The sequence below is a fragment of the Neomonachus schauinslandi genome, chromosome 7 (assembly GCF_002201575.2).
Source record: "Neomonachus schauinslandi chromosome 7, ASM220157v2, whole genome shotgun sequence".
Classification (NCBI taxonomy): domain Eukaryota; kingdom Metazoa; phylum Chordata; class Mammalia; order Carnivora; family Phocidae; genus Neomonachus; species Neomonachus schauinslandi.
The window spans coordinates 64,495,886-64,508,990 of record NC_058409.1 but is presented as its reverse complement, the minus strand read 5'-3'; the positions used below and the strand labels follow the sequence as shown (position 1 = coordinate 64,508,990).

General features: G+C 33.9%; 1 protein-coding gene across 2 annotated transcripts in view; it reads left to right on the top strand.

Annotated features, from left to right (window-relative positions):
* Nucleotides 1-5,898, top strand: part of TMEM161B (transmembrane protein 161B) — a 68,000-nt gene extending 62,102 nt beyond the window's left edge. Inside the window, exons 10-12 of one of the 2 annotated variants that reach the window (XM_021699420.1) lie at nucleotides 1,871-2,045; nucleotides 3,347-3,443; nucleotides 4,812-5,898. In XM_021699420.1, coding sequence (XP_021555095.1) covers nucleotides 1,871-2,045; nucleotides 3,347-3,443; nucleotides 4,812-5,086 — 547 coding nt within the window. In that variant the 3' untranslated portion in view covers nucleotides 5,087-5,898. The remainder of the gene's footprint in view (nucleotides 1-1,870; nucleotides 2,046-3,346; nucleotides 3,444-4,811) is intronic. The other variant, XM_021699415.1, reaches the window with a different exon arrangement.
* The last annotated feature ends 7,207 nt before the right edge of the window (nucleotides 5,899-13,105 follow it).

The following is a 13,105-nucleotide window of genomic DNA, read 5'->3' as shown; positions in this document are numbered from 1 at the left end:
AACAGTTATCTTGTGTACTTGTAAGTTTTTCTGCCTTCTCACTTAATGTCCAGTTGTTATCTGACATTTTTGTTTTTTTGGGCCTATTTTTAAGATAGTTTCTTCAGTTCTTTTTTCCTTAACTGTGAAAATTACAGAGGATAAAATAAGTAGTATAAATGGAAACTCGTATTTAGCCCCTATAAGAGTTGTTAATATTTTCCATATTTGCTTCACCCTTTTTTGTTTTGTTTTTTTAATGAAGTAGTTTTTCAAGTGAAGTAGAGATCTAACATTTTTACCCTTAAGTACATGAGTATGTACCTCTAAGAAACGACATTTTCCAACATAATATTATCATCATACCTATCACATTAAAAATAATGCCTTAACATTGTTATCTAATATTAGGTCATATTTCCCCTTTTAACAGAAGAAGATGGTAAGGAAACACAAACAATTTATTAAAAGGTACTGATAACTGTACTTATGATATATTAACTCAGTAGCCTTGTGGAACTATGTTAGAGTAATAGAAAGATTCAGACAAAGCTGGTTCAAACCCCAGTTCTGATCTTCACTAAAACTGTCACTTGAAGGAGATTATTTAACTTCACTGAGCCTCTGTTTCCCCATCTGGAAAATGAAGATAATAGTATCTACCTCACAAAGTTATCATTGGAATTAAATGAAAGAATGCATGTAATGCAACCAGCTGGAAGTAAATGCTTAATCAATGTTTCTTTCACTGCTCTGCCTCATCAGAATTAAAGTAGAAAACCTTGACAAGACATTGACTCCACAGTATACATTTTATATTATGTATTTCTTTTAGATCCTGGTACACATTTGTCTTGGAGTATGTAATCAGTGATGACCATGACTTTTTTTTTTTGAGTTAATCTTATTGAACTAGGGAAGTAGTCATTGAGGTTGTAATGTTTTTTCCCCCCACACAAGTAAGTCTTAATGGTAATTTTAACTTGACAGATTCACAATGTTTTTAAAAGTAATTTCACACATTTTAGCCATCCTATATTAAGCGCCTGATACATGCTAGAGTTTAGAATAGACAAGGAACATGGTATAGGTGTTACTTTCAAATTACTCACAGTGTTACCTTTTATCAAAGGAGAAACCATGGTCTTTTTTTTTTTTTTTTAATTTTATTATGTTACGGTAATCACCGGACATCAGAAATTACCTCTTCCTTCTAAAGTCCTTCAAGGAGCCCTCTGCAGTCAACTGAAAAAAACATCATGAGTACACCTTCTACCCGGAATCCTCATCTTAGTCTTGAGGAATTGCTCACAACTGAGCCAGCTCGAGCACATAGGTTAAATGACTTGTTGGAGAGGAATCTGAGACATCTGATTTCTTCATAATGTATCAGAATTTCTGGTTTTCCTATGATCCCAATCAGGAAGTCAGCAGAGTGAGAGATCCTGTTCAAATATCTATATAATCAGACAAAACTCTAGGCATGGGTTGTTGACTTGATAGTTCCCCAGGCAGGCTCCTGTTTCCTTCTTTCTCTTATTCTCCAGTTTAAGAGCACCCATCTTTTCTCTTCATTTCACAACCAGTTTTTTTTCCATGGAGGAGGGTAGATAGTGAAGAGGATCCCAGGTACTTCCTGCATTTTTCTTGTAGATACATATGTGTTACTACTATACTTTCATGATATGTTTATCTGTCTAGGTCTGTTATACAAGTCAAATTATTATATATAGGTAAGCCTGTAGTATAAGTGGGATACGTTTGTTTTATATCTCCAACTGTAATTAAGTGTAGATATCCTATATTTTATGTGGTGAATACTGACACACATAACTAGCATGCTAACGTATTTTGGTCTTTGAGAGCACCATGTCAACTTCTTGATCTGTAGAATGACAGAAGCTACATTTGATACTCTGCGACTCTGGTTAATAATCCTGCTGTGTGCTTTGCGGTTGGCCATGATGCGCAGTCACCTGCAAGCTTACTTAAACTTAGCCCAGAAATGTGTGGATCAGATGAAGAAAGAAGCAGGGCGAATAAGTACAGTTGAGCTACAGAAAATGGTAAGTTTCGTACTGTAGTCACAACGAAGACTAGCAAGCACTGTATTGTAAGAAAACAAAGCATTTAATTTACCTTAATAGTAATTTTATCCCACAGTACTCTTGCCATTAAATATATGGCATAATCTTAAATGGACAGATACTGAAGAGACCTCAATCTGATTTTGGTGCTAAGGGAAGAAAGAGTCTCAAGTCCTCTTCCTGCCTTAGTACTTGAAGTATCATACAGTTTGGGTTGCAATGCTGTGGTATATCTATTATTGCTAAATGGGACCCCCATTTGATTTGGAAGACATTACAATATGTTACCGTCTAGCCTTTAAGACTTATGGGGTAGGAAATACTAGTTCTAGTGGCTAAATTAATTCCGTGTAACATTATTCCAAGTATTTGAACATGAAATGTAAATATTTAACTTAATGGGAATTCCAGAGAAGGAAAGGGCTAGGAATCCATCCACCATTATAGTTAACTGGATCTGTATAACCGGATCATGTTTTTTTTATAGAAATTTGGTGTTGGGTGCTCTGTTTTTCACTTTCTTTCATGGTCAGGGTATTCATCAAGATTCAGGCAGTTTTTTTTTTTTTTTTTTTTTTTTTACATGTATTTGTTCTCTCTATGATAATTTTACCTCAAATTTTAGTTGTATATGTTCATATAGAATGGGGACTTGATGTTTTTATTTATGAGGGTTTTATGACTCAGTCTGTTATTTTTATTTAGCTTGATGTTTTTGGTGTCTGTCTAGAGATCCTAGCATTTTGTTTTATATTTGAAATGTAAGTGAATATACCATTTAAATTTAAGGGATTATTTTCTCCAATTTATATTAACCACTTAAGAACTATTTTCAAGGAGTTTAATATTTCCACATTTAAAACTTATCTTCAGGGGTGCCTGGGTGGCTCAGTCATTAAGTGTCTGCCTTCGGCTCAGGTCATGATCCCAGGGTCCTGGGACCAAGCCCCGCATCGGGCTCCCTGCTCTGCAGGAAGCCTGCTTCTCCCTCTCCCACTGCCCTTGCTTGTGTTCCCTCTCTCGTTGTGTCTCTCTCTGTCAAATAAATAAATAAAATCTTTAAAAAACAAACAAACCAAAAAAACTTATCTTTAAACTGAGCCTTTCTGAAGTCAGTTTGGGGGCATTTATAATGAAGTGCAAACTTAATAGCGTTTAGCTTCCTTCCCATGATGGGATTACTTATCTCTTAAGCAATTCATTTTGACAATTACATGAAAGTTTAATTCACTCATAATATGTCAGCCATATTAGACACTTAAGAATGTTGTTGGTTGCAGGTGGCTCGAGTCTTTTATTACCTTTGTGTCATTGCCCTGCAGTATGTGGCACCTCTGGTAATGCTGCTTCACACAACTCTGCTTTTGAAAACACTAGGTAGGCTTGCCCTGGCAACTGGGAAATGTGTTGTTTTACTTTCTGCCTATAATTAATAATGCTTTTTGTTACCTACAAAGAAATATGCTTCTTAAAATTGTTTTCTTTAAAAGTTTGACACGGGAAACTTTTAAAAGTTGATTCATCATCTTCAGATTCGTATAGTTTTATAATGTGCTTTACTTACAAGAATTGTTTGCTAAAGATTAATTCCCAGATGTACTGAGAAACTTGAATGAGCACTTAGTTATTTTGTGTTGTAAGGAGATGATGGAAGATTTTGTTAGTGCCTAACATTTCAGTTATTATAAGGTAGTTGTATACTTACATGAATCCAGGATCCTTTAGTGAGTTCTGCTTTAGATATTGATAGGATAAAGATTTCTCAGTGGAAGAACAAAGTTCTCCCATAAGTCTGTTCACTAAACTATCAAGTTCCTGTGTGGTGTTATTCGAGAACTATCCATTATTGTATTGATTATTTCCCTTTGCTTAGATCAGGCGGTCAGCCAGTGTGGGGGTTTAAGAAGCCCAAAGGAACTAAAAGTATTATTTGGGTGGCCTTTGTAGATACTATAGAGCTGATGATAGATGTAAATGGCCTTTAGGAATCTATGGAACATAAAGAAGTAGCTCAATTATAAATTATGTGACTCATACCCTATCCAACATAGGAAAATATACGATGAAAAAACTTTCTGGGAGCTATTAATAGTCTCTCACATTGAAATCATAGATAGTTTCTGAGAAAGAAATTTATTCTGATATTCTAGAGGTAGAAAAGATTTCTAAGAAGTTACTGAGTTTGTCCCTGTCACTCCAGTAGAGGTAGTTGATTAATGTATTATACAAGGAAAAAAATTTTTATTATTTCACCAGAATTTAGTGCAGTTAATTAAAAGTAAATTAGACTTGGGCGCCTGGGTGGCTCAGTTGGTTAAGCGACTGCCTTCGGCTCAGGTCATGATCCTGGAGTCCCAGGATCGAGTCCCACATTGGGCTCCCTGCTCAGCGGGGGGTCTGCTTCTCCCTCTGACCCTTGACCCTCTCCCCTCTCGTGCTCTCTGTCTCTCATTCTCTCTCTCAAATAAATAAATAAAATCTTTAAAAAAAAAAAAAAGTAAATTAGACTTTTAAGTGTACTTTTACTGGTAAGACCAGCTTGTCGTCTAATCAAGTTAAATAAATTTTTTACCAAATATGTAAAAAGGTTATTTCACTTTATTTTCAACGTGAAATAATCTGTTATGCCACTAAACTTCTTTTTCTTAATTTCAAGCATAAGTTAAAGATTTTTTTTTTTTTTTTTAATTAGAGGTCTTGGAATTAGTTAGTCTTCAAGTTTTACTTTTGTCTTGAATTTTCTAGGTAATCATTCCTGGGGGATTTATCCAGAATCTGTCTCTACCTTACCAGTGGATAATAGTCTACCCTCCAACTCTGTTTACTCTGAATTACCATCTGATGGGAAGATGAAGGTAACTGTTACACAAATAACAGTGGCACTGAGCAGCTTAAAAAATATTTTCACTCCTCTCCTTTTTCGAGGACTTCTGTCTTTTCTGACCTGGTGGATTGCTGCTTGTCTCTTTTCTACAAGCCTTTTTGGGCTTTTCTATCACCAGTATCTGACTGTGGCATGAATCTCAGTTAACAAAAAAGGATATCCAAGTCACACTTTGAATTGAAATATTTGTGCCCTTGAAGGGCTGTTGGAAACCAGAAGAAAGCAAATACAAAGGAAAAAAACATATCAGAATATCTTGTTTTAAATGCTTCCTCTGTGTTCTCAGGGTGAATCAATGGTATAATATTTAAAATTACAGAGTAGATTATTAACTGCTATATTGTGGCATTGGAATTTTAACTCCTTGTATTAACTGATGTGAGAGGGCTATCTACAGGGGTAATACTTTTGATTACCTTGGTTTACAGAAACCTCTAGCAGTCTTTGAAACTTCTCAGATGACTCCAGTTATTGATTGATTGCTCTTAATGGTATAAAGGTACTGTCAATATTCCTAGTGGCTGCCTGTAGAACAATCTTCAGACTGAGCCATGCTTTGGGGGAGGGAAAGGAGCTAGAGTCACTTCTGTTGGTAATATATTAGTCACTCTTCAAACAACAATAGCAAAATCCAACAGAAAGGAAGAAATAGCTACTGTATATTACAGTAAAGAAAGCTGCATAGTAATTTTAAATTTAATGGAGATGTACATGCTTAATATCTACAAGTACTGCTGCTTGAGAGTAGCAAGAGTATTGTTTTAAAATGTATTCTATCCAATTTGAGGGATCTTTTAAAATGATTGGCTATATGAACATTTGCAATCTTGCTAATAGGTTTGGAACTCCCATATTTTATTTTATTCTGTGATCCTAAATACAGTTCTTTTAATAGTCTAAAGATATTTATCAATATTGATCAGACTTTTAAAAAATTACTTTAATCCTGCTGACTACCTGTATGTATTGTATATATATTATATATTAAATATATAATATATTGAGATTATAAAAGGTGAAAATATTGGATCCTTATAATATTTTAAGTTGCTGAATGTATATTAAATGTGATTGAGATGTGTTTGTATCTAGAAATTTTCTTTCTTTTTGGAAAATGAGATTAAAATACATTTTGAAAGTTCATCAGATCAAGCAGTTTATTTGCATTGCCTAGGTGTGAGACTGTTAAAATTTTAAAAATACTTGGGTGATTTCTCCCAAATTAAAATTATTTTTCTGTCATTTTCAAACATCAGAACCTTTCCCACTAACCAAATCTACAGGAATAATTTAAACACATGTTAAATAGGATTTGTTTTAAGTATTAGTGTTTAGAATAAGAAATGTTAATATTTTCTTTTACAGAATGAAATTGAGGTAATTTGAACGATAAATTCATAGGAAGTGAAAAAAAGTAAAAATGTTTTTTGATGCTTTGTTTATGTAAAACCCCAATTTAAGAGTTTTCAGTTTTTAAGGTGAATGAATATAAGAGATAAATAAGGTTTGTTTTCTTTTTTAAACAAGTAGTAGAATTTATAGATAAACGTTCTTCCATAAAATGTTCTTGAGAGGCTGTATATTAGTGCTATTGTTTCAGTGCTATTGTCACTATTGAAAGCAGTTTTGAAGGTCTTTTGGACTTACTTTCGAGGCTTGTGGTTCACATTCATTTGAATAATCGCAATACAGACAAGTTCCTGTCTTTTGGTATAGATTAAACATTTTGGAATTAGCTGACATATTTAAATATGAGTAATAAGTGCTTAAGTTGGATAAAACTCTTCGGCTGATATGAATTGTTAATATAGCCTAATGATAGTTCATGTGTATTTCCAAAAGAAACATTCCAAATACATCTTGAGATAGCAGCATCCACTAAAATAAGTATCTTTTAACAAGATTATAGGAAAGTATGACATTTATTTTGTATGTGAACGTTCTCACATGTTGGACTTGAACCTCACCTGATACTTAAAACCATTTTTATTAAAGAGCAACATTTTAAAAACTATAATTTATTATTTTGAGTTTCAAAGATTGTACTGTGGAGTAATCTGGGGGGTGGGGTGGGGTGGGGAGAAGGCTTAGAATTTATTATTGGACGAAGTAACATGCATTTCTAAAATACTCTTGATTCACTCTTTTTAGACTTGAATTCTCCCTAAGTATACTGTGAACTTGTGCAAACTGCACATTAACTTAAGTAATGGGTTTGATTTAGGTTCTTTTAGCCTTTCTAAACAAATTTGAAGAGAGTGATGGTTATAACTACTGGTTTATTTAAGCATCTTGTCTCTGTACACAAATTCTGTTCCTGAGTGTAAAGGGTTTATACTTTATGTAAACCAAATAACATTTTTTTAATAGAGATATAATTGAAGTATTTGTTTTAGGTGTACAACATAATTTATAAATATGTGTATATATATATGTGTGTGTGTGTGCACACACACACACACATATATCCAAAATGATTCCTAATAATATTTTAATATTCTTAATTAGGCCAGTAGAATTCTTATATTTTTTTATATTGGGCTCTAGTCAATAGAAATGCTTCATAGGTCAGTTATTTTATATTTCTACTAAATTAACTAGGAATCCTTATAATCTTGCTTCCATATGATTTGTGGAATTGCATTTGACAATTTGTTGATTCCTCCCCCCCCACCCCCTACCCATTGCACTATAAAAATCAGAGCTGTATTCTCCCTTCTACCCCCATTGATATGTCTGAAATGAAAAGCATATAATTTTATCTTAATATCCGTATGCATTTTGATTATCTTTGGCATTTTCCCCAGAATTCCAATTGCTATGCATAAATGACCAACGCATCCAAGCAGAATGGGCTCATTGTCTTATTGTTTCTGATATAAATATCATTGGTAAAATAGTGACATTTCTTCTTGAGTTATGATTCAGAACAGATATTCATCCATTAATGGAATTGATAGGTCCAGGAAGCAATAAGTAGAATTCATTATGAAATCTATACTTGGAACTTCACTGGATAAATTTTATTCTTTCAAATGAAAGATTAAATTCTCAGTACTGAAAAGCATAGGGTCTCAACATTCTCTGAATTCAAACACACTTTCTGAGCCATCTCATAATTGAAAATGGTTTATCATGGTATATGGCTCTATTCACCAAAACAAAACTAAGTGATTTTTGAATGTGGATCATCCTGCATTTTCACAGACCTTTAGGTGACTTAAAGAATCCGATTTGAACACATTTATGATCCTAGACCATGAACCCAGTATCTCAGATATTTCTACAATATCTTTTAACTCCTACTTGTCTCATTATGTCTGTACCCTGGGTTCATAGCTGAGCTGGTTATATGCCATGAAAACTCTGACATGGACGCTAAGGATGATCACAAAGCTAACGTCAACCTTTCTCTCCTTTAAAATGGTAAACATTTTGGGGCACCTGGGTGGCTCAGTCATTAAGCGTCTGCCTTCGGCTGGGGTCATGATCCCAGGGTCCTGGGATCGAGCCCCGCATGGGGCTCCCTGCTCAGCGGGAAGCCTGCTTCTCCCTCTCCCACTCCCCCTGCTTGTGTTCCCTCTCTCGCTGTGTCTCTCTCTGTCAAATAAATAAATAAAATCTTAAAAAAAAAAAAAAAAAGGTAAACATTTTACTTTTTTTTCTTCCTAAGAAAAAAGAAAAACCAAATACAACCTGCCCATACGTTTGTCTTCTGTTAAAATTGAACTCCTTTTTTTAGCTACAGACTATTATGTTGGATGGGCTTACCTTCAATGATTCAGAGAATGTGTATTTTTCTATTTCATTGTTGTTCTTTCCTTTTTTTCCCCCTTATAACTCCCTATATGTGGTTACTCCCCTCCTTTCTTCCACTTGGCAAAAGACTATTCATTGTCTTAAATGAAGAAGCAGCATAATTCTGTGGAAAGAATGTTAATTTAACAATCAGGAAACATCCCATTACTGCCTTCAGGTAGCTATTTTTTTGCACTTAACTAGGCATTCAACCTATACTAAGGAAATAGAACTGAATTATCACTATTGACCTCAGTTTTATCATAAAATAAAATAAAATAAGGAATTTACATTAAAGTATAGCTATATATTTCTACAGCTGGTATCGATTTCTCTTTTTGTTAGCATGAGAAAAATGAATAGCAATTTTTGGCTTTAGGAATGGTCACAGATCACGTTAGAGGGCATTCACTTACCGTTCCTTGAAAATGACTTCACAAAGAGTGTTTTCTCCAGGAATATTTTGCTTTGTACTCCTTTAATTATTCAGTAAATCTTTATTGAGTACCTACAATATTCCAGAAACTGCTCTACATACAGCAGTGAACAAAACATCAAAATCCCTTCCCTCAAGGAGCTTAGAGTTCTGTGCGGGAATGAAGCAAAATGAATGAGTCACATGTAGGATATGTTAGATAGTGATAAGATCTAATGAGTGGGGAGGGTGGGGAGGAATCAGGGAAGGGAGAAAGAATATGAAGTTGCAGGGTAGGGATAAAGTTAAAATTTTAAGGAGAGCATGGAGAGAAAAAGGCTCACTGAAAAAGTAATTTCTGAGTAATGACTTGCAGGAAGTAAGACCTATCATAGTGTTTGTTTTTCTTTTTTCTTATTAGCAGTTTTCTTAGTAGTTTATTGGTTGACAAAACACCCAGATTGTTTGGACTTTGCTACTTGTGAGCTCACTAATGAAATTTTTGAAAAGATGGACAGTATTATTTATTCCCCTTTTCAGTTGGTGTATTGTACATAAAGGATTATGGGCATTGAATTTAAATGCTGCTTGTTTGCTAATGAACAGTAAAGCATGTAAGAAACATAATCTCCTGAGTCCGCTGGTTATAGTTTTTCTGTCAAGTGCTTTTTAACTTAATTCAAACATGTTTACATTTTATTTCAGTAGAACTTTTAAAGACTCAAAGGATTTCAAATGAATTGCAGGACCCTAGAGCAATATGATGTGTCCATTTGGCAGACAAATTTTACCCACCAGTTCTTTAATCTGTCAGATAATCTGTTACACAAAGATAATTATGCAGAGGGTAACATGGCTGAGGACAAATTTGATTAATAGCATCTTATCAAAATTTTAAATATCCTAACACAGTTTGAGTAAATCAAGTGTACCCACTGCTGAAGTATTAAAAATGAAAGAATGTATTTTTTTAAATAGTGCTGTATGAAAATTTGCTTTAACATCTATTATTTGGAATGCATTTTTCTTTCTGTAATTCTAGTGAAACAGTTTATATTTATGAGTAGAAAATTCCAAAAGACTAAAATAAATGAAACTATGTTAGTAGAATTACTTTAAATAAGGAGCTATGATAAGTTACAGGAATTACTGTGATTGTGTGTTTATGTGTATATTTACTTGTGCTATTTTTAACATTTCCTCAGAGCATGAAATGTAACTTTTTTCACATGTTTAAATTTCTAGTCCATGTACCAGTTTTGGTTAAGTGGCTTATGTCTAAAGTTAATAGTCTGGCAACTGAACAGTCTGTTGAAACTGAGTATCAACATCAGAGAAAAAAACTGAATTATAGGAATAAACCAAAATTTTATTTAACAAACTTTAATCATTAAAAGTTTTTTTTAATTTAGTAATGAAATTTTACAGTAATGGAGAAAGCAGAGGCATTTCAACTCTTGGCACTAGAACAATGAGATACCCACATTTTAGAAAATGAACCTCAGTCCTTCCATTTGTAGTATGTAGTACCTCAAGCTACACACAAAATTTAATTCAAGAGAGACCATATACCTCTTTGTAAAAGCTAAAACCATATAGTTTTTAGAGAAAATCATAACAGTTTGGTAATTTTAGGGGTGGGCAAAGGTTTCTTAGTATGTAAGCAATAATCATAAAATTTGTTTTAATGATAAAATAGATTTCATAGAAATTAAAAATTTCTCATCAAAAAACCTGTTAAGAAAATAGACATGTCATAGGTTGAGATAAAATATTTGGTGTTCAGGATATATAAACAACTACCAAAAAAAAAAAAAAAAGAAGTGGGCAAGAAATTTAAATAGACACTTCACAGTTGACCACAAAGCAGATGATAAAGTACTCAACCTCTAGCAGTTTTAATATGATTCTTCTTATAATTTTCTTAAATTTCCTATACTGAATTTGTTGAGGTTCTTAGATCACTAGGTTTTTATCTCAGGTCAAGTTAAAGACTAATTTTTCCATCTTGAGAAAAGAAGTAGAAATGCAGTTGCAATGCATTGTTGGATTTTATAATTTTTTAGACAGCTCTTTTGCAGAAGAATGTGTTGAAAGAAAAGAGTGCTCAGTTCTTAAAAGTTAGGACTGTTCAATAAAATGTTAAGTACTAGCACTATCTAGATCATGCATAAAAGGCTTTTCAATTATGTGATCAGACATATGTAATAAATTTGAGAATAGTTTCCTTTGCCTCTTAAGTATTGATTTTACTTTGAGAGTGTTAAATTCTTGGCAGAAGGAGTGGAGTTTAGTTTTCACAGTTTAAGTGGAAGAGCACTTTCTGGTCTTGTCACTTCATTTGAGTACCACTTAGAAGTACCATGTTTGTAATTATTAAGCTATATTTGTTGCTGATTGTAAAGCAATAAACATGTTTGTCTTTTTTTTTTTTAATTCTTTCCACAACTCATTGACACAGTTTGGTTTTGTTTAGGTGATTTTTCCTCTCTGTGTTTATTTTGTATAGCTTTTATGGCTATGTCTTGAAGTTCACTAACTTTTTTTTGTAGTTTCTAATTAATTTTTTTTGTAGTTTCGAAACTATACTAATCCAGTGTATTTTTAACCTCGGACCTTTTTTTTAATCTCTAGAAGTTCAATTTGGGTCTTTTTTATTTCCTTCATGTATCTTCTTAACAGGTTTACACTTCACTGTCTTGAACATAAAGAATATAAGTTTATAATAATAGATTCAATGTGTTGGTCTAGTAATTTTTTTTCATGTAGGTTCCCACACCCAGCGTGGATCCCGGTACAGGGCTTGAACTCATGACCCTGAGATCAAGACCTGAGCTGAGATTAAGAGTCGGATGCTTAACAGAGTGAGCCACCCAGGTGCCCCAATTAATTTTATCTTCTATCTCACTTTGGAACTGTGTCTGTTGATAGAGTTTTCTTATTTTGGTTCATATTTTCTAATTTGTTTGCCTTCCTGAAAATCTTTGGATGGCAAACACTGAATTTTGCCTTGTTGGGTATTGGATATTTTTGTATTTCTTTAAATATTCCTGAGCTTTGTTCTGGAATGTAGCTAAGTTCCTAGGACACCTAGGAGACAGTTTTCTTTTGAGGCTTGCTGTTAAGACAAGAGCAGCCTTTAAGTTGGTGCTAATTTTTACCCACTACTGGGGAAATACCCTTCTGAATACTCTACCAATGCCCACTTTGACTTCTGGGAACAGGAACTATCCCCACCCATTTGAGTCCCAAGGATTGTCTGCCTGTTCCTTTCTGGTGGTTCTTTCCCCCAACATTGGGTAATTTCCTCAAATGCATCCATTCATCAGAACTCAGCTGAAGACATGAAAGAACTCTCTGCCAATCTCTAGAGTTCCCCCTCTGCAACTCTCCTTTCTGATACTCTTCCCTGATTTTTAGTTGCCTTTTCCTCACCAGATTCTCAACTCAGGGAGATCAGTGGGTTTGGGTTTGGTTCTTCTTCCCTGTGCTGTGGCTTGAGTGCTTCAGTCAGTAAGCTGGAGCAGAGTTCACTCATAATTTTTTTCTTTCAGGGATTATGGTCCTGTGCTGCCCTTTGAATAGTTCTGTAAGATAGAGTGCATCTGATCCCTATTAATTTCACTGTGGCTGGAAGTAGCAGGCCCCAAATTCTGGGTTTTAATTTTTTATTAGAGACTTTCTGTTCCCCATGAACAGTCTGTTCAGAGACAGCCTTCCATTCACATAGTATTTTTATTATTTTTTTCTTTCTTTCTTAATTTTCATTGGTTGTTTTGAGGATCAGTACAGATATTTCAGTTTGTACACCATTCTTAACATACGTACCGAAAATCTAAAAAAACCACGTAGTTGTGATTCTTTTCTAAAAGTTATTCCATTGACCTTCTAGCTTAAAATTTGGAGGCAAATTTTCCTTAACAGTATATCAAGTACCAAGAT